The 27,208-nt window shown below is 38.4% G+C and overlaps 1 protein-coding gene across 6 annotated transcripts in view; it reads left to right on the forward strand.

Annotated features, from left to right (window-relative positions):
- Window positions 1-27,208, forward strand: part of LOC116814877 (signal recognition particle subunit SRP54) — an 82,092-nt gene that overhangs the window by 3,236 nt on the left and 51,648 nt on the right. For 3 of the 6 annotated variants that reach the window (XM_075065512.1, XM_075065513.1, XM_075065515.1), the window contains exons 2-17: window positions 1,415-1,517; window positions 2,158-2,268; window positions 7,748-7,839; window positions 8,606-8,690; window positions 11,060-11,164; window positions 12,459-12,525; window positions 12,615-12,672; window positions 13,350-13,500; window positions 14,535-14,683; window positions 16,443-16,543; window positions 16,661-16,747; window positions 17,207-17,280; window positions 17,589-17,697; window positions 18,868-19,038; window positions 19,972-20,067; window positions 20,791-21,275. In XM_075065512.1, coding sequence (XP_074921613.1) covers window positions 2,191-2,268; window positions 7,748-7,839; window positions 8,606-8,690; window positions 11,060-11,164; window positions 12,459-12,525; window positions 12,615-12,672; window positions 13,350-13,500; window positions 14,535-14,683; window positions 16,443-16,543; window positions 16,661-16,747; window positions 17,207-17,280; window positions 17,589-17,697; window positions 18,868-19,038; window positions 19,972-20,067; window positions 20,791-20,882 — 1,515 coding nt within the window. In that variant the 5' untranslated portion in view covers window positions 1,415-1,517; window positions 2,158-2,190 and the 3' untranslated portion in view covers window positions 20,883-21,275. Of the gene's footprint in view, window positions 1-1,414; window positions 1,518-2,155; window positions 2,269-7,747; window positions 7,840-8,605; window positions 8,691-11,059; window positions 11,165-12,458; window positions 12,526-12,614; window positions 12,673-13,349; window positions 13,501-14,534; window positions 14,684-16,442; window positions 16,544-16,660; window positions 16,748-17,206; window positions 17,281-17,588; window positions 17,698-18,867; window positions 19,039-19,971; window positions 20,068-20,790; window positions 21,276-27,208 lie in introns of those variants that run through there. The other 3 variants (XM_075065514.1, XM_032762839.2, XM_075065516.1) reach the window with 3 other exon arrangements.

A 27,208-nucleotide genomic window follows, 5' to 3' on the forward strand; every position in this document is an offset into this window, starting at 1 on the left:
CAAGCAGAGGTAAAATCCTCTCAGCAAAAAAGGGACATTTACAAGTTGAGAAAACAAAAATAAAACTAATCTGCCTTGCCTGGCTGTTAGTTACAAGTTTGAAACATGAGAGACTGATTCAGAAGATTTGGAGAGCCTGGATTGACGTCTGGTCCCTCCTAGTCCCAAGAGCGAACAACCCCCAAAACAGAGCACAAACAAAGACTTCCCTCCACCAAGATTTGAAAGTATCTTGTCCCCTATTGGTCCTCTGGTCAGGTGTCAACCAGGTTTGCTAAGCTTCTTAACCCTTTACAGGTAAAAGAGACATTAACCCTTAACTATCTGTTTATGACAAGTGTAGACTTACCCTTTAATATAATTGGACCAACATGGCTACAACAGAAAACGCTGTTTAAATAAACACTCTTCTGCAATGTTTGTGACATTAAAGGGACTTAACAAAAGTAAACCTGACTTCACTGATTTTTGTAGTACAAGCAGTGAGAAATGCAAAAAGGAAACATGGTGAAAAGAGATCTGTATTTAACATTTTTTTTCCATTTTTAATAATCCAACATGAGGGCAAATAAATGTTTGCTTATAGTATTACTTGAGTCCCTTGATTTTAGTGATCATGTGCCTAACTTTAAACTGTATAAACTTTTACAAACATTTAAAAAAAAAAAAAAATCCCTGTGAAGTTTTTCCGGTATAAAAGAATGAGTTGAGTAGTATTTTTCTTTTTTACTAATGCAAAGACTTGTATTCAAAAGAATTTCACAAAAGTAAATAATTTGGATTCTCTACCACATAAGATACTTCCCTTTGAAGAATAGGTGTCTCCTTTATGATGATGAAGAAGGGATAAAGCAAGTTTATTAAAGTCTTTCCCCATCTCATCTTGGTTAGTTGTATCCAAATTTCTGTGAAATAGTCATGGTTTCTTTGAGCCTCAGATTCCTGTAGCATCATTAGACTTCAGCAGTTCCCAGCCCTTCTGTTGAAACGTGCTCGCTATGTTAATGGCTGGTAACTTGTGGGAGAGTGGCAATTGGAACTAAAAAAGCTGAAGCTGAAATGTAGAGTCTTTTGGCCTCCTCATCCCCAATTACTTTTCTGTAGGCTCACTGTAATGGTGTTACAAGCTGAGCCACTTGATTTCTTTAGTTTCTGTTTCAAATTTCTGTGGCAAAAATAACACTTTGTCAGGAAACAATATGTAACATCTGCACTTGCAGATATGCAGGATTCTGAAAGCTTATTTTAAATTCTATAAATGTTTACTTAGGTGCTCTGTGGTCATGAGTAGTCCCTGTCAAACTTGACGTAAAATAAAGCACTTGTGTAAATGTCTGCGGGATTGGGGCTTTGGTTGCTCATAACAGTAAGCTATTAAAATGTAACTTTAAAAAGTAGATCTTTTCTCTTGAAGCTGTGGATTTCACAGAAGTTGGACAAGGAAAATCAATCAAGACTAGTCAAATTTGAGTTTTACCTCTACCTGGCAGAATCAGAAGGTGTATTGAAAGATAAGGGTTTACTGGTCATAACTGTGCTTTCTTATCTTTATGTAACATCATTCAACTTTCATATGACTTCTGTCACAATATTTTTCCTACCCAGAGATTTCTTCTTGACAGGTTGTCAGATATATATTGGAAGTAAGGCAAGATTTACCATCTAATACTGGTGTTTTCCTAGTGTCATTTGGCTCACTGAGGGAGATCTAGATTTGAACATGGGTCTCTTACTTGGTATATTTCTCTGGAACAATTTTTCAGTTCAAAGTTTGAGTTTGTTCATATCCTCTCCTTCCTTGCCATTACTCAGATCTGGTTGTGACATCACAGCTAGTTGCTTGGAAATGCTCTAAAGAGAATTCTAGGACTTGAGATGAGAAATGAGCAACAGTAACAAACTCCAAAATAACGTGTCTTTTCATGAGTGTCCTCAGGAAATGAGAAATTCAGATTGGTATACAGCAGCAAAACTCTATAAATAGTTTTAGAACAAAGCTGATTATGAGACAGACACTTTCCTTTCACTCTATGTAAACATCAAGATGACATCATGGTAATGTACCTTGCTTTTTTTTTTGGATGTCTTTGATTTTTAGATAACAGAATATTTCCTAAAATTAATGTAGCATTTTTACCTTTTCTTAATGCTTTACAGATTGTTGTGTGAGATTTCTCTGAAGCCGCCAAGATGGTGTTAGCAGACCTTGGAAGAAAAATAACCTCAGCATTGCGCTCGCTGAGTAATGCTACAATCATCAATGAAGAGGTATGTAATATTTGTGTACATTATAGCTCTGTTATCACAGAGAAGGCAAAATATTACCATGATGGACTAGGCTGATGTTGCTTAAAAACTACTGGAATTTAGTCACCCAAAGTCAGATGGCCAAACTAATGTGTTGGCTTGAAGATACCTCAATTATTTAATTTTAACTGGATGTACAAGGCATGGGCAAGGGATCACACTGTCTTTTTCCTAAGAGGAAATGGTCTGGGGAAGAAGGTAAGCAGCTGAAATCAAAGGAGTAAATGAGAAGAATAAAACAAACACAAGTTTGTGTGTGCCAGCTGGTAGATGGCACTGAGGCACATCGGTAAGGGAGTATAAATCTTTTGCATCAGCTTCACTGGATGTAATTAATACTGTATATACTTAATAGTGTATACATTATTAATTCTATGTTCTTAAGCTCATTTGGGTATCCTCTGTATGATTTTGGGTTACTTAGTAGTTACAGTGTATGTTTAACAAAACATAGTAAACAGGTCTCAGAGACTTTAAGATCAGAAGGGACTGTAATGATCATCTAGTCTGACCTCCTGCATATTGCCAACCCACTCTTGAAGTAGACCCCTAACCTCTCACTGAGTTACTGAAGTCTTCAAATCATGATTTAAATATACCAAGTTACAGAGAATTCTCCATCACTAGTTTTAAACCTGCTTGTGACCCATGCTGCAGAGGAAGCCATAAAATCCCCTGGGTCTCTGCCAATCAGGCCTGGGGGAAAATTCCTTCCTGATACCAAGTAGGTGATCAGTTAGATTCTGAGCTGTGGGCAAGACCCAGCAGATAAATGCTTCGGAAAGAATTCTCTGTAGTAACTCAGTCTTACCCATCTAGTGTCCTGTCTCCAGCTGTTGGGGGATTTTTGCTACTGGCTGTCACTGATGGGCCACATGCCATCATAGGCAGTCCCATTATACCATCCCCTCCATAAACTTAACAAGTTCAGTCTTGAAGCCAGTTTGGTTCTCCCCCCGCCCACTCACCTGCTTCCCTGGGAGGCTGTTCTAGAACTTCACTGCTCTGATGGTTAGAAACCTTTGCCTAATTTCAAGCCTAAACTTGTTGGTCAGTTTATATCCATTTGTTCTGTGTCCGCATTGGCACTTAACTTAAATAACTCATTTCCCTCCCTGGTATTTATTCCTATGATGTATTTATAGAGAGCAATCAAATCTACCCTCAGCCACCTTTTGCTTAGGCTAAACAAGTCAAGCTCTTTGAGTCTCCTTTCATATGGTAGATTTTTCCATTCCTCTGATCATCCTAGTAGCCCTTCTCTGCACCTGTTCCAGTTTGAATTCCTCTTTCTTAAACATGGGAGACCAGAACTGCACACAGTATTACAGCTGTGGTCTCACCAGTGCCTGGTATAATCAGTGGCAGATTAATGATTTTACCGCCCCTAGGCCCAGGGTTTTTTGCTGCCCCAAGATCAAAAGTCCCAAAGCAAAAACAAAAAAACCCCAAAAAACTCCGATAAGTGCCGAAGCGCCCCCCCCCGCCCCCCCAAAAAAACCTCCAAGGGCTGAAGTGCCGGGGGAGGCGACTTCAGAGAGCGCAAGTGCCAACCCCCAAATTTGTCGGCCTGGGCCTTGCTGGCCTAGGCAATAATATGCCACTGGGTATAATGGTACTAACATTTTCCTGTCTCTGCTGGAAATACCTCACCTGATGTATCCTAGCACTGTGACTGCATTAGCCTTTTCCAATGTAAATTTTTCGAATAATTGGTTAAGCATGCGTCCATTACATATTGAAATAGTTTAAACTTCTTTCCACCCAATAACAATCCAATAGTTTTTAAGTATAAGTGCGGGTTCTTTTAGCAAAAAAAGTTAAACAATTATTTCTTTAAAGTGACTTGAGTTACAGAGCTTATGAAACTAGTAACATTGGCTATAGGCAACCATAATGTAGCCAGGAGCTGTGTAAACTTTACATTGGCAGAAACTCTGGATTTTATTTCTGACTGCGTGGTACCTGTTTCATTTCATTTTTAAGTTTGAGCATTTTGTTAGATGCCCAAAAAAGCCGTAAGCCCATAATTGAGAGAGGCAAGGCGACACTTGTTTAAAAAATAATCCTGGCTTAGAAGGAAAGTGAAAGTTATATAAAACAAATGGAAATAAGCGGAAGTTGATGGCAATGAATATGAATTAGAAGCTGGGAATAGCAGAAAACTGACATGGGAAGCAAAAAGGACACAGACAGCTATTTATGGTCAGCAGAATTAAGGACAATAAGAAGTTTAATTATATTAGGTGCAAAAGGAATTCTAACAATGGTATTGGTTCATTACTAGATGAAAATGGTAGAATTGTCAATAATGCAGAAGAGGCAGAAAAGTTCATTAAATAGTTCTGTTCTGAATATGAGAAGAAGCAAGATGATGTATTCATATATTATGAAATACTTGTCATTCAATCAGTAACTAAATATGAGGTTAAACAGTAGCTAATGAAGAGATTATTTTTTTTAAGCAGCAGGTTTGGATAATTTATAGGAGAATTAAACTGTTCAAAGAGCTCTATGGACCATTAATTTTTTATTTTATTTTATTTTTTTCCCCATTGAGTCTTGGAACACTGGGGGGAAGTTCCAAAGGACTGGAAACTTTAAAAGGGTAAATGGGATGACCGTGGTAATTATAGGCTTCTCAGCTTGACAGCAATCCTGTGGGTGTTTTTGTTTTTTTAAATGGCTGATACAGGACTAAGTTGATAAAGAATTAAAGTAGGGTAACTAATGCCAATCCTTACAACATGGTTTTATGGAAAATAGATCTTGTCAAACTAAATATCTTTTGATAATAATAGCATTTGATGTAATATAATTAATTTCTGTAGGTATTTGATTTGGTACTGCACCATGTTTTGATTAAGAAACTAGAATGATATATAATCAATATGGCGCACATTACATGGATTAAAACCTGGCTAACAGGACTCAAAATGTAATTGTAAACAGGGAGTGGCTATTGAACAGGTGTGTTTTTTGTAGTGGTATTCCCCACTGATCATTTCTTAGTGCTATGCTATTTAACATTTTTATCAATGATCTGGAAAAAAAAATCAGTGACAAAGTTTGTAGATGACCCAAAAATTGGAGGAGTGGTAAATAATGAAAAGGATAGGTCTCTCATACAGAGAAATCTAGATCTTGGTAAGCTGGCCACAAGCAACAATACATGTTACAGTATGGCCAAATGTAAGGTCATACTTTAAGGAACAAAGAATCTAGGCCATAGAAACAGGATGGGGGAAACTCCAGAACTGGACACAATATTCCAGGGACTAGAAACAGTGACTCTGAAAAAGATTTTGTGTTACGGTTGATAAACAGCTGAACATGTGACCTCTGTGCGAAGCTGCAACCAACAGAGCTAATGTGATCCTTACATGTATAAAGAGGAGAGGATCAAGCTGGAGTAGAGGTTTCGTTACCTCTGTACTTGGCACTGGTACGACTGCTACTGTGAATATTGAATATCCAGTTCTGGTGTCTGCACTTAAGGATGTTGATAAATTGGAGAGGGTTCAGAGAAGAGCCATGAGAATGATTCAAAACATGCCTTAGTGACTGAGCTGCTTGAGTGTATCTGGCTTAACAAAGAGAAGGTTAAAGAGTGACTTGATCACAACCCATAAATATCTGCGTGGGGAATAGAAATTTGGTGATAGAAAGCTCTACAATCTAGCAGGTTTCTATCTAGTTGTAACAAGATCTAGTGGCTGGAATTTGAAGCTAGATAAATTCAGACTGGAAATAAGGCCTAACTAACCATTGGAGCAATTTACCAAAGGTATGATGGATTTACATCAGTGTAAATCAAAAGATTGGATTTTTTTCTAAAATAGGGTCTGATTCAACCACAGCTGTTAGACTTGAAGCAGGAATTAATCCAGAGAATTCTATGGCTGGTGTTTTGCAGGAAATCCAGTTAGATAATCACAGTAATCCCTTCTGGCCTTAATCTATGAGCAGTTTGCCAATTATCCTAAATTTTGTCATGTATTTTTAATAACAAATTATCAGATTTGATTGAGACCATAAACTTTTCATCTTACCCCAAGCTTGTATCTATGTCTGAAGATGTAATACCTCAGACAAAATTCTCAAACCTGGGTACCTAAGTTAAGCAGTTAAATAAGTAACCCATTTTTTTCAGAGGGGTGAGCATTCGTATCTCCTGTTTTCTCCAGTGAGAACTACAAGAGTTCAGTGTTTCAGAAAATCAGGCCCCTGAGAAAGCTGTGTAGAGTTTGTATTAGTGATAAAATTCTTAAATGCACCCAGCTCTTAAAATTTAACCTTTCATTCTGAACTCTAGCCACCCTGGTTTGAAAACACTGGGCTTAGTGTGTGAATCATGATGTACTTTCTCAATGAAATCTGCTTATTTTGCTTCTAGGGAATACTTTTATTTATGGGTGTTACTGTGTTCCCGATGTTTGTTCTTGTTCACTTTTGTCTGTGACTGGATACAAACTGTTCTTGTCAATCTCATTTTCTCTGCAATTTGTCATAACTATTTTGTGCACATCTATAATTACTTTTTACAGTACAACTCTTTCAATTAACTTGAGTTGACCTTACATGTGGCTGAATTATCTCTTATGAAATTATGCTATTTTCACTGGTGAGGGGGAAGGAACACATTCTTTTAATATAGTAGAGTAAAAGTTTCATGATATATAAACTGATCAACTGAGCTTTCCCACAGCCGAACATTTTTTTTTTTTTTCATAGAACTACAGTAGAACCTCTATTACGAACACCTCAGGAATGGTGGTTGTTCATAACTCTGAAATGTTCAAAACTCTGAACAAAACATTATGGTGGTTCTTTCAAAAGTTTACAACTGAACGTTAACTTCATAGTAAAGTTTCAAAGCTTTATTGAGAAGAAAAATGCTGCTTTTAATCGTCTTAATTTATATGAAACCAGCACAAAGTTTCCTTACTTGAAAAATTTTTTTTTTTTCAAACTTTCCCTTTATTTTTTTTTTAATAGTTTAACACAGCACTGTACTGTATTTGCGTGGTGGGTTTTTTTCCGTCTCTGCTAGCATTGCCTGATTGCATACTTCCAATTCTAAGTGAGGTGTGAGGTTGACCAGTCAGTTCGTAATTCTGATGATCATAAATCTGGGGTTCTGCTCCAGTACTTCTTGTTTTATTCCTATGTTTACACAATTTAATCAAATATTTTTAATTTATAAATCAGTGTGTGCCAGTAAGACACATGTAAAATCATCAACTTCCACTTCAAGGGCTATCATTCTGTCTATGGTTTACATCAGATTCATGGATTACTATAAGTATTAATCATTTTGTGTTTACTGACCACTAAAACAAAAGTGCCATTGTTTTCATGATTCAGATATGAACGAACTTGATTTCCACACAATTGTAAATTTTAAATGCTGTTGTTTTTTTTTTTTGTTCTCCCAAAGGTTTTAAATGCTATGTTAAAAGAAGTATGTACAGCACTACTGGAAGCTGATGTTAACATTAAATTAGTGAAGCAGCTGAGAGAAAATGTCAAGTAAGTCAAATAATCAAAATAAATTAAATTGACTAGTTCTATTATGTTTGTATGGAGGTTGCAGATGAGTGAGGTGTAGAGTAACTTGCATATGATACCTTAAAGGAACACGCATGTGATTTTCATTTAATTATTTCCCCCATCATTCCACTTCTTTCACTAGAGAAATTTAGTCTGAGTATTTAAATGTCAGTGTCAATCCAGTTTTACCTAAGACATCTTTCTTCAAGTTAACTAGTTTATGATGCTATTTTCTGCTTTAGAAAAGTATCATATATAAAATCTGTTTTCATATCAAATATAATATTTCATGAAGTTTCCATGAGAAGTAATGAGATCAAATTAGATATTTTAGTGTAGTGAAATTCCTTCGGAGTTTAACTAGTTGGCCATACATCATACCTTTTTAATAGTAACCATACTGATGCCTCTTAAGGTTTGCCTGTTTCATTCTGTTTGATATAAACAGAGGTCTGTTTACATGTGACAATACTGTTAAAATATGTTTAACTTTTAGTGTACTTTACTTGACTTTATACTCTTTAAAATATTCAAGTATACTGGAAAGCTGGTAATCTACCCTAAACATGAGGATAATGTTTCTACTGTATGTCCCTTAATGTTTTAAGAAAATATGGACACTTAGAATATAGGGCATTTTTCTCTGTTCATATAAACTAGGACATACTTCTAATCCTCTTCTCAAGGTTTGCTTAAATTATACTAACATTTCTTGTCTTGTTTTGATTGTATTTTAAAAACTTAGGTCTGCTATTGATCTTGAAGAGATGGCATCTGGCCTTAACAAAAGGAAAATGATTCAGCACGCTGTCTTTAAAGAACTTGTCAAGGTAAAACTGCATGAAATTTGCATATTTTTATTTTGTATTTTTATCTCTTTGTGTAAATAACCATCCAGTCCAAATAACAGTCCACATGTGAACATACTGTACAAACATCTCAGAGTTACAACATATGAGCTACTGTTGGTATTGGTAAACATTGTTCCTGTTTGGATACATTGCATATACCTGTGCTAGGACATTAAATCCAAAGTTGTTTGTAACTAGAGAGATTAGAAAGAATTTTATACAGAAACAATTTTTCTGTTGAATTTTGAAAGAATGTAGGATTCGGTAACTGGAGTCCTTTCAAATTCTAGTGCTCACACAAGCTATTTCTGTCTGTAGCTGGAGCTTGAAAAATGTGTCCAACGTCTACAAGGTTGAGAAATAAACCTGTTAGCAAGTGGAAAAGTGCTGTTCTGCAATGCCCCCCCCCCCCCCCAAGCCACACTGCAATTTAAAGGAATAAAGCAGTTGTATTTATTCGATAGTTTGTTACAATGTGTCTATTTAATAAAAAATTTAAAATCAATTAAATCTCCCTTGCTTTCTTAGGGTAGGTCTGCACTTAAAACTCTGCAGCTGCAGTGCTTTAACACTTCAATGAAGATGTTACTACGCCAACAGGAGGGCTTCTCACGGAGGTGGATTATGTCAACTGGAGAAGCCCTCTTGTTGACATAGCACTTTCTATACAGGAGTCAGGTTGGCATAACTGGGTTGCTTATGTGTGTGGATTTTTCACACCCATGAAACGATGTAGTTATACCAGTGTATGTTTATAGTGTTGATCTGGCCTTAGACATTTTCTCCTTTCCTGACTTCACTCCACTTCTTTCTTTTCCCCTCACTAGATCACTTTGTCTCTTATTCTTGAGCTGACTTCAGTGTTTCTTCCTGTTCTCTCCCCTATGTTTTCTGCTTCTCTCTTTTTTCCCTCCGTCCATTTTTTCTCAACTTTTTTAACTTATCCCATCAGTCTTTCCTGCTTACTTCCCCAGCATGTTTTTTGTTCCCATTTGCACATATTCCTTTCCTCCATCCACCTGTATGTAGGGTTTGACATTTTTACAAGACTCTTAATAGCCTAATGTTGCTAGCCAAAGACCAAGTGATAGAGAAGAGAGGGATAGAGGTATTGTTTGTGAGGAACACCTACGTCAGAAACCAACACACCCCTGCTTCTGGAAAAAAATAAGGGTGCTAATTCTTCCTTATTGTTGTGGTGTCCTGTGATGCTGCTTGAGGGGCATAGGGCTGGGCCTGGGTTCCATCTAGAAGACATCTGACAAATCTGAAGTATACAAATTCACCCCAAGGCTGCAGGAGGGGTAAGGAGGGTTCTTTCTCTGGGTACATTCCTCTCACAACCTCTTGGCTGCTGCATATTGGGTATCTCTAGTAATCTTACCTCTTTTTGTCTCCACTTGTGAGTTGTTGCCCTCCTTTAATAACTTCAGTGCAATGCCTGTTTGCACAGTTACTCAGCTTTTCCCAGCCAGAAGCATCAAAGTGAAATTAGCCAGATTCCTTTCAGTTTCACACCTCTCTGGAGGGCTTTGAGTAGAAGCAGTGAAAATTGTTTGTGCCTTGTTTTCACTTTGCAGCACATTAGCAAAGCTGTGAACGTCTGCAGACTCGGGAAGATGGCAGTGTCAGTTCATTTTCTTCGCTTGCTTATAAGATAGGAACTGCAACCATAAGAGCTAGAAATGTAACTTTTTATTAAAAAGCTTAAATTCTGCATAAATTGACTGTGGTGCTCTTCGTAAGCTTCCTATTTGCCATGGGCAGGTGGCTTGTTCAAACACTGACAGGTTTCTGCTATCAGCCCTGAATAGGATGTTACTTTTGTTTATAGAGTTAAAGTCAAATTAGTCTTGTTTATCTTTTCTTAAATCCATAATAGAAATCAGAAGTCACCTTGATCGATTGGTCTATCAGCCATCTCAGAGAGCGTGCCTATCACAATATGGCATTCATGTTGTTCTAGCCAGTCCTTCTGTCACCCATTGGCCTGGCTGTCAGTGACACCAGATACCTAAAAATCAGAATAAAGTTTGTGTAAATATTTTGTTTCAAATAAGTAAAATAAACAAAACAAATTTAATATCTAAACTCAAGGAAATTTTGTGCATATGTCTTTAGGGACTAGTCAAATCAACCTTGGGTTAGACCTACGAAATGTGTAATTTAATAGCAATGTTAAATCATTAGTCTTTTAAAAGACCAAGTTCCAACACACAGTTGGGTATGTAAGTCAAGCCATCCCTCTGCACGGGGACTTGGGTGAAGGTAGGAGCATAGTATGTGCTCTAACAACTCCACACTTCTGAGGTTTAACTTTCTAGCATTTATTATGCTTTGTCTTACAGCTTGTAGATCCTGGAGTCAAAGCCTGGACACCAACTAAAGGAAAACAGAACATTATAATGTTTGTTGGGCTGCAGGGAAGTGGTAAAACCACAACATGTTCAAAGGTAAGTTATACTGAATCCTCTTACAACACTTAATAAAGAAAATAGTAAAAATTAAACTGTCTGAAACACAATTTTCTGTTATGTTACTGTTGGCTTGTATACTTTCATGGTTATTAATATAGCTTGCTGAATACAGTACGAACCTTATTTATATAAGATACAGTCTCTGCAGGAAATTTTTTCTATGCAATGTATAATTAAAAGAAATGATAATGAGAACATTCATTTGTGTTTGATGGGATTAAAGAGAGAAGAGAAACCTTGACAAATGAAAGTTGAAGCCAGCCACCAGCTGATGAGATCTGGGAAGAAATTCCTTGCCCCCCACCCCCACCATGCAGGTTATTCAATAATTGTTCACTGAAAGGTGGTGTTTGTACCTTTTCTTGAATCATTGGGATATTGGCCGCTGTTGGAGATGGGGAAGTAGACTAGATAGACCACTGGTCTGATCTGGTTAGGTAATTAATGTTCTGACAGAAAACACTTCCACTATGCAGTCCCCCTTTCTCTCATTGAGTCACCCTAATGTTCTCTGACATTTGCTTTGCACTGTTGCAGTTTAGCGTCAGTGTTACAGTAAGGGGGAAATTGTTCCAGCTCTTATTAAAGTGTATATGGAGCGGAGGAGATATATTTTTTCTGAAATGGTTACATGAAAAATAATTGACTACTGTCCTATCTGAATGTTAATGTGGTAGAATGTGATGAATGTATATAATGAGGGCTTTCATTTCACAAAGACAAGTATTTAAAGCAATGGAGCTTGCTTCAGAAGCTGTTGTGTCATCAGTTGAAAGGTTCAGGACCAAGCAACCAGTCTGCAAGATCAAAAGTTGGCAAATATCTCAGTGGTTGTTCACCTTTCCATTCTTCACATGTACTTCTACATCTTGCTTGACAGTCACTAGCTCAGGAAATTAAAATTTACATATCCCATTCCAAACTGCCTAGTGCGTGATATGGCAAAGCCAATCTACCATGATTTAGATGCTAATGAGTCACATGATAGAAAAGTTTTGCTTTAAATGATGATTAAAGTCAATAATCTCTGATAATGCCTTACATTTTTATTGTTGCTAATATATGACCAAAGGTCTCTGGTTGCAGGCAGTGTTGTCCAGGAAAAGGTGTCTTGATTCTGTCTCGTTTAGAAAATATCAGTACAGGACTTCAGTGACTTATTTAGCTTTTTTATAAATCTAACGTTCTATTTTTAAGAAAAGGATTTGTCACCTCACAAATAGCTAAAATGCTTGGTACTGTAATCACATTTTGTATTTCCTTTTAACAGTTAGCCTACTATTACCAGAGGAAAGGTTGGAAGACATGTTTGATATGTGCAGACACATACAGAGCAGGTATTATGAGTAACTTTTAAATAGATTTGTTCCATTTTTGCACACTTCTACATTGCAGGTGGTCCACTGACAATATCTCTATTTTACAGGTGCTTTTGACCAGCTAAAACAGAATGCAACAAAAGCAAGAATTCCATTTTATGGGAGGTATGCACTTTTTGGGTTTGGGAACAGTTCAACTCATTCTGATGTTACATATTTGGAAAAGATATATAGTGGATCAGTGAGTTGTCAAACAGACTTTAACAAGAACAGAACCGTTATAAAAGAGTAGGCTATTGACACATTCAGGTCTTCAGGGAGACATGAATACATCCTTTTTGATCTTTAGAAATGTTAGAAAATACTTAATCTCTATCCGCAAATATAAACAGTGATAGGAGGCTCACAATAAGATGGCAATTCTGTAGAGCAAAAAAAGTGGATCACTCTTCTGAATCGTGCTTTGAATGCATTCTCAGTGCTTTCCTATCTTGCTACTGTGTGCACACTGGTGGAAGAATATAGATTTAAACCTGTTCCAGCTCTATATTAGTAGAGCTGAGAGAAGGCACAATGTATAAATTATGCTTTTGAATCCAAGAGATGCCAAAGGAAAGAGGTTAGATATAAAATCTTTAGACGCTGTATCATATAAACAACCAGTACACTCTAACTAAGAATGTCTATAACTTAAAATCCATCCCAAAATTTTAGCTATTTGATTGCATACGTATGAATTAATTAAAAGTTTGTTTCCCAAAAATAGATCCTTGGGATGGGGACGCATGGAGACAGAAAGTTATTTCACGTCATTTAGATATGTGTGTTTACCTTTTGAATAGTTACACAGAAATGGATCCTGTGATTATTGCCTCAGAAGGTGTTGAGAAATTTAAGAATGAAAACTTTGAGATAATCATTGTTGATACAAGTGGGCGTCACAAACAGGAAGATTCTTTGTTTGAAGAAATGTTACAAGTTGCCAATGCTATAGTGAGTAACTACTGAAAGTGTAAATATGGTTCTTGATTTGCTTTTGTTTTTATAGTAATTTTGAATACAACATATCGCTATCCATATCGCTATAGATGCTGTCTATTATAGAACATGTCAGGGCTTTAATTTACATCTCAGGAGTTTCTGAAATGTGGGGACAGTTCTGGAACAGTGTAACAGCAAGGATAAATGAAGTCTGAAACTTGTTAGCCTTCAATTGGTGAAAGTTCAGTAAAATTACTTAACTTTAAACTGTTCTTCTGCTCATTTATATAATTAGTCATTGAATTAAAGTTAGCTTACATATATCAGGGCTGACGTTATCACTGCAAACAATATGCTCTTTTCTTTTGTGATCTTTGCATAAGCAGATTCAAAGAAAAAGGAGCAATGTGTATTTACATCGTTGCAGAAATTATAGCAAATGTACTAGGGTTTCATCTGCTACTTCTTCGCATGTCTGGTTTATGTGAGATAGATCAGGTAATCATCGGTCATGCTGATTAACAAATGAATCTGGTGACTACGCTCTCACATGGCTTAAGGAACAATCTTTATGAAGTAACAAAACTGACACCCTCAGCTTGGCCACCAGACTTCAGATCAAATGGAAGATATTCTTTGGCATCTTTTATTAGTAAGCCTAATACTTAATAGGAGAGTAGGAGGAGGACAGCATGGTCAAATATTATCTTAACATTGCTCAGCATAAACAATAATGTTTACAAATATTTTAATAGTCCATATTAAGTAGAGGATTATAACTTGTGAAAAAATCCATCATTATAGCTAGTAGGCCATCTTTGGAAGTAAGTATCTGTAGTTTTCTGGCATTTTCTTTGGGGAATGAAGTGAAAAAATATTTCAAGTTGCTGTTTTTCTTGCTCATTGTTCAGTCTTGATTCACTCTTATTAAATACCCTCTAGATTTGTATCATTTCTTTAAAAATTTCATTGTACTTAAGAGTCTACTACAGAACATAATACATACAGAGTTAAGACACAGAAATAACTCATGTTAATTTTTCCAGCAACCAGATAACATTGTTTACGTTATGGATGCCTCCATTGGTCAAGCTTGTGAAGCTCAGGCAAAGGCTTTCAAAGATAAAGTAGATGTAGCCTCTGTTATTGTGACAAAACTTGATGGCCATGCAAAAGGCGGTGGTGCGCTCAGTGCGTAAGTATTGTGCAGTAATGGGGTTTCAGTACTTTTGTAGCTGAATGTGATGTTTAAACTATCAGAAGAGTTGTTAAAAAAAAGTTCTCCTGTTTGTTTTTTGTCGCATGCAATTGGGTGTGCTGATTCTTAGCTCAGTGAGTAACACTGGCCTTGATGCAAACCACTTGTGGCCTGATCCTGACTTCAGGGAGAGTTGTGGGTGCTTGGCAGCTTTCAGGATTAGACTGAGGCATTTTTTATATTTTTGATATTACACATCTTTCTGTAAGCGTCAACTTGTTTTCTCAGGATAGTATCACTAGTCTTTGTACATGTGAGGGGGTGTTTGTCTTAATACCCTTAAAAAGTTAGTAGATAAATGCCTTAGAGACATGGTTCAGGTGAAAAGATTGCTTCCCATAAAGAGTCTAAGATGACATACCAAAAAAAGATAAAATTTGAAACTTCAGATGTTGAGGAGATGCATTCCACTGATATGAGTCTCATCCAGCAAGTTAAATCTGATTTATAAAAGTCCAGAAAATGGTCAAAGGAACCCACTTGTAAATTCCTCAGTTACATTTTCTTTGATTCTGTGCTTGTGTTGAAAGCCATGCAGCACAGCATCCTGAAACAGAAGCCAGTCCTAAAGTTAGTAAACACATCAGAAATATATCTAAGCATCTGTCTTTATACAGGCAGACATGTCAAACACCCTTGTTGTGGAAATAATGGTTAGAACCTAGGTTGGTTATAGAAACAATGGAGAATATTGGCAAAACAGTCTGGTCTGTTGGTTTTGATGCCAGTTCTTTAAGTCAGTGTCTGACTTAACTGAAAAGTTAAGGCTTTTAAACACCTATAAATATTCTGTTCTATCAGTAAAAATAAAGTTGGCAGAAGACTAAGCATACTAGCCAAAAATAGACACTGAAGGTGAGAGCTGCACCTTGCAGGTCCTGGGCCATGCTAATAAGATGACCAGGTGTCCTCTTTTTCGTACCACTCCACCTCTACAGCTGCTGGGAATTCAGAGTGCAGGAATTTCTAGCAGAGCATGGTCCCTGCTTTAGAGTTTTGCCTTTCAGCTCTCTTGCTAGTAGGTATCTGACAACCTTGAAGCTCCCACCTTCCTCTACCTTCTGGAAGGGAGAAGCTTTATCTGTCTCCTCATTTGGAAGCCTCCTGGCTGCTTTAAGAAGTGGAAGAAAAAGAGGTCTCCACTATGCTCCATTTTTGTTGGCTGCTCCTCCATGAATAACTTCAGTACTTGCCTCTGTTGGCTTCCCAGCAGCAGGAAGAAATGGACAGGGTTAAGTTTTAGGTGCCCACAAGGTTCTGAATGTGAACAGTGAAACTGACCATCTGGATTTCCCATTAGTGGTGCTTGTTAAAGCTATCAGCAGTGTTACAGGCACTGAGTCCGTCTGAAAAATCAGGAACATATCTATTTAATGTTTGTTGATATTTTGAAGGCTATATTTTATAATCATAAGGAATAGAAACTTTTTTTTTCAATATTACAACCCTAAAATGATGATTTAAATCCCTGCGCTTATTAGGGAATAACTCCCAATTGCTACTGGCAAGTGGCTGTTTCAGATCCTGTATGCTGAATCCTTTTTGCACTGGTAGTTTGAGGAGCTACTAGAATAGTGCAGGCAAATAAAATCTGACTAGTGTCATTACATTCATTTATTTTAATATAAGGGAGCAGAATTTGGGCCATATTGACATTGTTTATAGACACAATCTTGTTACTTATACTTCATTGCAGAGTTGCTGCCACAAAAAGTCCTATTATTTTTATTGGTACTGGAGAGCACATAGATGACTTTGAACCGTTCAAAACGCAGCCTTTCATCAGCAAACTCCTTGGTATGTCCTATTTATAACTACAGACTACACAAGTGTTCTAAAAAATGTCACTTTCACAGAAAAAAATTGGAGCATAATTTTCCTCACAGATTTTGAAGGAGGCTTTCTGTCTTCCAGGCATGGGTGATATTGAAGGATTGATAGATAAAGTAAACGAATTAAAGTTGGATGACAACGAGGCGCTCATAGAGAAGCTGAAACATGGTAAGCTAGTCCTCCCCCAAAACATTTATGCAACAGAGCTAACCTTTTAAGTAATCTTCAGTTTGTAGAAAATTTATTTAAAGTAACCAACTTATTTTTCTTGTCATGTTAAACAAAATACTTAGAGAAATATAAATTTAAATCATATAGGTAAAAAAAAATCCAGACTTCTCATGAACAGTTGAAATGTGAAAATAAATGGATTGCTCCTCTGACACAGCATTATTTGCATGCTTTCTCAACACAATTGCAACTTACCTAAGGTTCTTAAATGTTATGCAAAGTGGGATACAGCCAAATAATAGAAGAATATGGAGAAGTATCTTTGCATCTAACATAATTTGGCTCTGTCTGTTCTCTCCATAAAGTGTAATCAGAGATGGGTGGGCAGGATCAGTCTACATAAAAATGTAATTGTGTGATCATCTTCACTAACCTTCCATTTCTGTTGTACTTCAGGTCAGTTTACATTGAGAGATATGTACGAACAATTCCAAAACATCATGAAAATGGGACCCTTCAGTCAGATCTTGGTTAGTTATCCTGAAAATTTTCTGTCCAAACTTCACTTGTTTTTCAATTTTTGTAGAAAGTGCTGGGGAACTTTTGTGAATTTTAAATAATTCTTCCCATGGAATATCTGTCTGAAATGCTACCAGATAATTTTAATGGCTTCTGGTAAACATTAATAACTTCAAAAGCAGAAATAGGAACATGTTCAAATTTGCTGAATAAAATATTTAAAATATATAGAGCTATCTATTTCTCAGGTCACTCAAACAGTAGTATCTTGTAATTTGCAAAACTGACACAATTAACTCTTAACTGTACTATTTTATAGGGTATGATCCCTGGTTTTGGAACAGATTTTATGAGTAAAGGCAACGAACAGGAATCAATGGCAAGGCTAAAGAAATTGATGACTATAATGGACAGTATGAACGATCAAGGTAAAACAAGTTCCAGTAATAGAAAGTTAAGAACAGTTACACCTCTACCCCGATTATAATGTGACCCAGTATAACACGAATTTGGATATAACTCAGTAAAGCAGTGCTCTAGGGGGAGAGGGGGGCGGGGCTGTGCACTCTGGCAGCTCAAAGCAAGTTTGATATAACATGGTTTCACCTAAACATGGTAAGATTTTTTTTTTTTTTTTTTGGCTCCCGAGGATGGCGTTATATCGGGGTAGAGGTGTACTTAAATAATTCATGGCTATGTTCATTATTTTATTGGAACAAGTCAGGGAAACAAGTGTTGGGGAGGGTGGAAAGAAACAGGAGAGTACTAACTTATCATTTTAGTCTAAATATCCGTACATAACTGAAACAATCCAATGAAACAATTGGAAAACTCACAATAGGTTTGAGGTGCACATAACATACAGGCTTTCAAAAATAAGACTGGATAGAGGATCCAGATACTCCTTGATCCAAAGTAAATTATTTGGAAGGAATATTTTATTAGCTAGAGGAGATTTCTAAGCATACTTTTGGAGCTGAAGTAGACACAGTCCATGTACTCATTGTCAGTCATTATAGAGATAATCACTTCCTTAAAGTGATTGTCAGGGTAGAATTTCCTGCAAAAATGTCTGTATGAGGTTGCATATTTATTGTGTAATATCCATATAAAACCTTATCCGTTTGCAGTAAAAGGATTGTTTTCCAACTGTCACACTCACCAGCTCACCCTGGTCTCTGGCACTCAGGTTGGTTTGTTTTCATCTTGCACATCAACATTTAGTCATAGAAGCTTTGCTGGCAGATATGCCCTTAGTTATACCTCTGAAAAACCCAGTAATCTTCAGTGGGTTGCACACATGTAGTTAAGGGCATAATTTGTTATGCAGAACATCTGTTGCTAATGGGGATGCACAAGAATAAAGGAAATCCAGCTTGAATGGCTGGTAGTTGGAAAAATTTATAGAAATCATTGAGATGAAATGTATATGGAAGTCCACTGTCACTTACAGTCACTTTTCAGGGTAGAACCACACTTTTTTTAAAAATTAAAGCAAACAATTTTCAACTACTGAGTTCTCATTAAAACCTGTATTGCATCCAGATAAAGTTCACAAAGTTAAGGTATAGAATAGTTTGCATTGTTTTTAATTGCAGAACTAGATAGTACGGATGGTGCAAAGGTTTTCAGTAAACAACCAGGAAGAATCCAAAGAGTAGCGAGAGGTTCCGGTGTTTCTACCAGAGATGTTCAGGAGCTCTTGACACAGTACACGAAGTTTGCACAGATGGTGAAAAAGATGGGAGGCATCAAGGGACTTTTCAAGGGTAAGTAAAACATCCATCTACTTGGCAATCACTCAGCTATAGGAAAGGCATTGTGATGGTGGTCACTAGTGGGAATAGGGCCAAAGATGAGGGGGTTTAACAATGTAGTTTGAGGTCTGAGGGAGGAAGGGGAATAAGTGTGGCTGCAGAATGAAAGTGGGCTATAGCGCCCTCCATTATTCTGTGGACAATTGAGTTATATAATGAGCCTAGAGCTGAAATCAGTATTTCTGATTTGTAGTTAGTTCATAAAGGCAAAGTATTGTTAGTGTTTGTTCAATAAAAGTGGACAAGATTGAGACATCTGATTTAATGAGGATTCCCTTTGGTTCCCGAATAATAAGGGAAAAAAATCAAGACTTTTTTTCCTATAATTTTTTTATTGGTCAAAAACATCATTTACCCAACAGTTCTCAAGTCCTGTTTGTAAGCTAACTTTGCTCTACATGGTAAATTCAACCCAGCTGTGACTGCTGCATGTAGATTCAACTTAAGGGGAAATTACTTCATAGAGGAGTGCACCTGGAATTGCCATTTTCTGCTAACCCCTGGAAAACACTTTGGATAGCTTTTATGTACAGCTACAATATGTTCACTTTCATTTTATGTAAAATTATTTACTAGCTGTACTGCTGCTTATGCTCACTCATGCCTTGTGAATTTAAGTGTGGAGTTCATGAACAGTTTCAGACTGTAGTAGAGATTTTCTGTTGAGGAGGAGAAAACTCTCTCCCCTACAAATATACAGACTGCTGATTATTATTATTTTTTTTTTTTTTTCACATGCACTGCCCAAACACACACAGATCATCAACCATTTAGCCAGTGGCAGCGTTACTTAAGCTAGTTTGAATCCAGCAACTAGAAGGGGGCAGCTTTTACATTATCAGTCTCTGAAGTAATGCATTTTTCTTGTCACTTTCTGTATTTAAGGAGGTGACATGTCAAAGAATGTAAATCCATCTCAAATGGCAAAACTGAACCAACAGATGGCAAAGATGATGGATCCGAGAGTTCTTCATCACATGGGTAAGTTATTACATTTTTATAGTATAAACTAGGCAATTTGCAAGGAATTATGGGGGAGCATTTGACAGAGCATATTTCAGTGTTATGGATATGTTTTTTATGTTAAGATTTTTAACGTTCTTTTAATTACAACCTGGAAACACAACTTGAGCTCATGGAGTCCTTTGCAGCTATCTTTCCCTATTTCAGCCGCCTCTTGGGGTGGTTCGGCAGCGTGGGAAGGAACAATTAGATGAGAGAGGTGATAAGTAAAATGGTTCACACAACTGCCAGAAAACTTGTCTTCTGTCTGATACTGCTGGGCTGAATCACAGTGGGCAGCAGCTCCCAGTCCCAACCTTACATAATTTCTTCTGAGAACTCTAGTACTGTCTTGTCAATGAATAGCCCAGTCACAAAAGCTTGTACCAATAATTAGATAGATTAGTTCTTGTTTCCAGGCATGAAGCAGGTTCCTCCTCTATCTCTCTCCTTTAAAACCCACTTTAAATCTAGCCTTCAGCTGTCGATTTCCTCTGACCATCTACTCCCACTCACATACTACTTTGATTGAATATCCCATCCAAGCTAGACAATGCCGGTTGTGTTTGTAAAGCACAGTTGAACACCTATGGTGCTGTGCATTGGTGGTGAAGTATGAGGTTTCTTAACCAAAAAGGGTTACAACTAATTAATTTACCAGGCTACTTACCTACCCAGTTCTCACTGATCTCTCTTCTCTAGGTGGCATGGCAGGATTGCAGTCAATGATGAGACAGTTTCAACAGGGTGCTGCTGGAAACATGAAAGGCATGATGGGATTCAATAATATGTAAAGACGCCTTAATAAAAACTGACTTGGCTGAGGACATTTGCTGCGACTTCGGTAAAAGGATTTGATTTCTTCCTTTTTACAGAGAGAGAGAGGAGTGTCGATGGGGGTGGAGGAAGTGACCTTTTTGAAACTTCTATTTGGGGTTCTCAAGAAGATTCTAAATTGATTTCTGGAAAACAGTTATATTTTTGCTTAGTTCCTTCCCGTTAAAAGAAGTTCTTAAGTTTAATAAATAAAAATCATGATGTAAAATTTTAATATGTAGAGACACTTTTTAATTGTTTGCATTAAATGGCAGCCATTATATTTGTAAACAATCCAGATATTTGGTTAATAGTAACATAAAATATCCCAATAAATATGTTGTAAAATAAACTTACATGGTTGTAAATGACGGATGTGCTTATTACTTTGATTTTTAAAACTGTCACTAGAATGCACCTTTTTATTGGTGCAGTGTAGGTGGCCACTACTCACTGCTAGCAGTACTTAAATAACAGTTACAAGAGATGATCAGAGAAAATGTATGCCTTTTGATACCGTTGAATGTGAGGGGTTGAGTTGTCTGCAGACCAAAATCGGGGTAGATAGGGCTGCTCGTTAGTGTGCGTCTACCTCCTTTGCTGCGCATTCTCAGAGGCTGGCTTGGGGGGAACTGCTGCTTCTTGCTGTGGACATCCTATGCAGAAGCTCTCAAGATTGCTTCTCTCTTCTCCTGGGGTGTGTGTGTATTCGAGTCTGAGAGGGTTATTGAGGAGACATGGGTTTCAGGTATTGTCAGTACACTCATGACATCTAGCGTTGTCTTAATCTCACCAGACTGCTAATTAAGCAGTGTATTTTGCTGTGAGCTTAATACACTGGTGCTCTATAATCTGCACTAAATGGAATTTAAAATATTGATATTGACCATAAAACTCTGAATGGCCATGGACTGATGAATTCAGAGACCACCTTTCAACCTATACAGTAGAACCCCGTTTATCTGATCCTTCATTATGCGGCTCTATGTATTAACCGAACAACCTGGCCACACAGCTCCAGAAGCGGGTGATCTTACCTGTGGCTGCTAGATGGTGCTGCAGCCTTGCATTTTCACATTCTCTGGTTTATCTGAATTTTTGGTTATCCTATCTGGTTCCCATCCCAATTAGATTGGATAAATGATGTTCTGAGTGAGCAGGGGTGCTTGAGCTAGAATTCCCTTTGTATAAAAGAGAAGGAATTAGGTGGCAATTATGTGAGGATCTTTGATTTTGGAACTTAATCCTCAGCCCTGGACTGAAACAGGCAGAATCTACTGATCTTTGGACATGCTTCAAAGTTCTGGAGTCATGGAAGAATTATTGCTGGGGTGGGAGAGAGGGGCAGGGACAGATTATTCAATAGCTATTTTCTGTCTATCAATTGTTCACTGGGGAGGGGGTGTTTGTATTAATTTCAGTGGAATATATGGGCCCAAAAAGTCAAAGGTGTTAATGTTACTGCCCAATATTAAATAGTGTTAAACAAGGTTTGGTATACTGAAACATCAGCCTGCTTAGTACCGTTGCAAATACCTTATTAAAAAATCTGTTAAAACTTTCATTAAAGATTCTGATTTACAGGCCAACGAGGATTGGTTTACATTCTACAACTGTATTGTTACCTCAGGAAACAAGTGTCATTTCTCCCAAGTGTGAAATCTGTAGTAAAACGTACCTTGTTTTCCGCTTATTATCCTGTTTACACTGCAGTTAAGTCAGTTGGAAACCACATTGTGCTGAAACCAGGTCTCTGATATGTCTGTATCTATAATATAGACAGGGCCTTGTAGTGAAAAGACAAAATGTTGACATTGTGCTGACGTAAGAGATTAATCAAGACTTCCTGCCAAGATTTGTAGGAAAGAATAGTATGTGATGAAGCTGTCAATCTTACCAGCATGTGGGGAAGTGTTAGCTATACAGCAACAATATTCATCTTTGTATGGTTTTGTCTTTGTCTAAAGTGTGACAGGCTGTTACATCCTGCTTTGAATGCTTGCTGCTTGTAATAATCATGGCTCTACACACTCCATCCCTCTTTCAGTGTAGTCTGAGGTATGCAGCCTAAACAGAATAGTAGTAATCACCTAAATACTGTGCAAGTGTAACTTGGAATACATACAAACATAATTCCACTGCTCAATCAGTTTTCCACATCTTGTGGAGTACATATTGTAGGAGGTGATTATCAAAATTAGTTACAGCATGAGAGAATCAAATTCATAGTGGCTTTATATCATTTGTTCTTGCACTTGAGACCATCTACAGCCCTTCTCACCCTTTCCCATTTTAAGTGGTTTTTGTATTCCCATGTAACATTTGGCATTTCTCTGTCTGAACCCAGTAATGCTTGTCCTTCTACAAGCTTAAACTTTTTAGGAAATGGCCATATCTTCATCTTCTATTGCTCCCATGGGTAGTAGGATCCTTTTAGTGTGAAGAGGTTTCTTTTATTATCTCTCAGATCCTGGTCCTTTCCTGATATCTGTCCTGTCAAGTTGGTTTCTGAGCTAGCTACCTTTCTGTTTTATAGCACCCACCTTCTTTATCTCTGAATACGACATGGAAGTAGGGCCCTATGTTGTATGTGGATCCCCTAAGGTGGTTGTGACTGTAATTTGGAAAGTCCCTTTATACAAAAAGAACAAAACCCTTTTATTTTTTTTTTCTTTCTTAAAAAAACCCACACAAAAACAGGACTCGGATGAACTTTTTTGGACAGCTTAATATCAATTCTTTTTAAAGTTAGGGTGATATATCATAGCAAAGATTTGTTTGGGGACATGTCAGCCAATTGTCTCTTGAGACTAGTAAAGATACTTTGGGTGGGCTCTGATACATACCCCCCAAATGCAACATGTTTAATGTACAGCTAGAGGCTAAGGGCTTTGAGTGGATGATAGGAGGTTTGGGCAAAAACACATGGCAAGCCTACAGTATAGACCAGTGGTCCCCAACCTCTTTTGTCTGGCAGGCACCAGACAACGAGCCATGGAGGACCAGGGTGGCAAATTTTGGTGGCAATGCATCTGGCTCACACGGTTTGTCGGCAGCAAGTGGCGTCACTCAGAGGCATCACCGCTGAATTTCAGTGGCATTTCAGCAGATGCAGCAGAGAATCCTGTGGCACCTTATAGACTAACAGACGTTTTGGAGCATGAGCTTTCGTGGGTGAATACCCACTTCGTCAGATGAATGTAGTGGAAACTTCCAGGGGCAGGTATATATATGCTAGCAAGCAAGCTAGAGATAACGAGGTTAGTTCAATCAGGGAGGATGAGCGCCCTGTTTCTAGAGTGAGGTGTGAAACAAGGGAGAGAACTGTTCATGTGTTGGCAACGCATTCACAGTCTTTGTTCAACCCTGAGCTGATGGTGGTCAAATTTGCAGATGAATTGAAACTCAGATTTCTCTTTGAAGTCTGTCTGAATTTTCTTGCTGCAGATGCAGCCTTAAGTGCTATAATGGGCCAGGGAGGTTGAACTGCTGTGAATTTTGTAGGTGTTGGTCTCTGTCTGAGGGGTTAGAGCAGATGCAGTTGTAACTCAGTGTTGGCTGTAGACAAATGGATCGTGTGATGGCTGGATGGAAGCTGGAGGCATGAAGTAGGCATACGGTCGGTAGGTTTTCGTATAGGGTGTTTAATGTGCCATCGCTTATTGCCTGTGGTCTAGAAAGTGGACCTCCGGTAGATTGTCCAGGCTGAGGTGATGGTGGTGAAGCTGTTGAAATCGTGGTGGAATTTTTCAGAGTCTCCTTCCCATGTCCAGATGATGAAGATGTCATCAATGCAGCGTAGGTAGAGAAGGGGCGTGAGTGGATGACAGCTGAGAAGCGTTGTTCCAGGTCAGCCATAAAATATTGGCATATTATGGGCCAATCTACAGAGGTCACGTTCTAGACAACATATGGTCAAATAAGCCATGGTCACATTAACACCACCCTATATCAAAACTACGACCTATGCTACTTCATGCTCCATTCCATCTGGGCACACACCATCCATGTCTACAGAAGCACTGAGGACCAACCGCATTGCTCAACCTCCATCATAAGAAGATGACAAATGATCATCTACGTCTGACCTCCTGCCAAGGCAGGCACAAAAACCCTACCCATACACATTTATGACAACCCTAACATGATGAGTTATTGAAATCCTTCAAAAGATTTGCAAATTCGACACTTGAAGTATCCGCTTGTACCTCTTACAGCAATGACATCAATCGATTCTACATTATACGTGCAGCCGATCAGCCTCTCTCTCCTCAAACCTCGTACAAATACGCGACAGAGGAATAGGAGAAACGCATGTCAGACATAACACTAGAAACCTCATCGACAAGACAGCAGGCGCAAACCATACAGGACATCACTGCCAGTCGACACTGACTGTCCCAGTTAAAACACACAACACTATGCGATCTGACTATCGATAGACATACACATCTCCTACACAGCAGTGAAACAGCGACAGGTAGACACGTGTGCCAGAGCGAGAACAAATCAACAATACGATACAGAGGAAAGAATGAAAAGAAGAAAGAAGAAAGAAAGAGAAGAAATAAAAAAAAAGAAAAACTTCTACCAGAGCAACATAAGCCACACCGCACCCGATAGTACATCTAGCTCGAAACCAATCTAGCAACAAAAACCCATGCCCAACTTGACCCACAATCTACGCCGCGACCCCATGCCTACGTTCTCTAACGGAGTCAGGCTAGCACCTTTAAATATTTCCTGTCATGCACCTGCCACGAATCCACCCAAGTAATATACGCCATGCGTGATCAGCAGAGTCCTCTTCCGCTATGTATACCCGCCACCTGGACGCAGTACTTAGCAGACGCAAAAAGAGTGTCTATTAACTGTTGACCCACCCTCGAGGATATTAGAATGACATGAGTATTACAAAAACCGTGAATGAAAACCACCCTTCAACCTCCTCCACACATAATAGCACGACCTCTAATGTGCCCGTCCTTGAGCAAAAAAACTTCAGGACCCAACTTCAAAGAGAAACTGCTGCAGTTTTCAATCTCATCGGGCAAATTTGACACCATCAGCTCAGGTGCTAACAAAGACTGTGAATGCTGCCAGACACCAGAACCAGTTCTTCTCCTTGTTTTCACACCTCAACTGATCTAGAACAGGCCTCATCCGTCCCTGATTGAACAACCTCGTTATCTCCTAGCTTGTGCTAGCATATATATACCTGCCCCTGGAAATTTCCACTACATTCATCTGACGAAGTGGGTATTCACCCACAAAAGCTCATGCTCCAAAACGTCTGTTAATCTATAAGGTGCCACAGGATTCTCTGCTGCTTTTACAGATTCAGACTAACACGGCTACCCCCTGATACATTTCAGCAGATGCTCATCTTCCAGCCAGTACGCAGGCGCACTTAGATGCCCCAGTAGGTACCATGGTGCCCACGAACATCACACTGGGGACCCTAATGTAGACAAATCCAACCAAAACTGAGGAATGTTGTTGACCCGGATCACTGTGCAAGGTAAAATGACAATATGGCTTGGTTTTATACTCCTGGGGGAATTCTGAATCTAAAAATTCTGCACACAATATTTTAAATTTCTGCAAAATTATTCATATTTTGTCAAAATAACACAATCTAATCACACCAGTTTCAATTATTTTGGTAATTTATTTCAAAATACACATCAGCACGTATTTCTTAACAATACAGACAACAAAAAAAATTCAGGAAATGTGTGTTTACAGATTCATACCAGGCATATTAATACAGAACTGAGTAATTCATTTAAACTATGGAACAGAAACATATTTCCCGCCCCCCTTAGAAGCAGTGCAAAGGCTTGGGGTGAGAGAAGTAATTGCTGCGAAGGAGCCTGGGTGTGAACTTGGAGGATTGTTGTTCATGGGTTGGAAAAGTGCGGAACAGGTTTTTGGGGGGCAGGGAGTGATCGTAAGGGAGTTGGGGAATTTCACCCGTGCAGATCCCTAGCCTCTCCCATTCAATCAAGGTGCATCTGCTCCTGTCCCATGTGTCCCTGTACCACATATCCCTTCACCCCCACTCAGACACCCCCTACCCCACATGGCCTTGTGCCTATTCCCATGTCTCTCTGCCCCCTCAGCCAGCTCCCTTTCCCCTGTACCTGTGCACCCCATCCCCCTCTGCCCATGTGGCCCTGGGCTCCATTAGCCAGCCGTCTCCCCTCATCTCCAGGTGTCCCTGCACCCCCTGTCTTCATGTGTCTATGCCTGCACTCCTTCTCTGCCCATGTGGCCCTGCACCTCCTTCCCCGCTGTGGCT

This window comes from Chelonoidis abingdonii, chromosome 4 (genome assembly GCF_003597395.2).
Source record: "Chelonoidis abingdonii isolate Lonesome George chromosome 4, CheloAbing_2.0, whole genome shotgun sequence".
In the NCBI taxonomy this organism is placed as follows: Eukaryota; Metazoa; Chordata; order Testudines; family Testudinidae; genus Chelonoidis; species Chelonoidis abingdonii.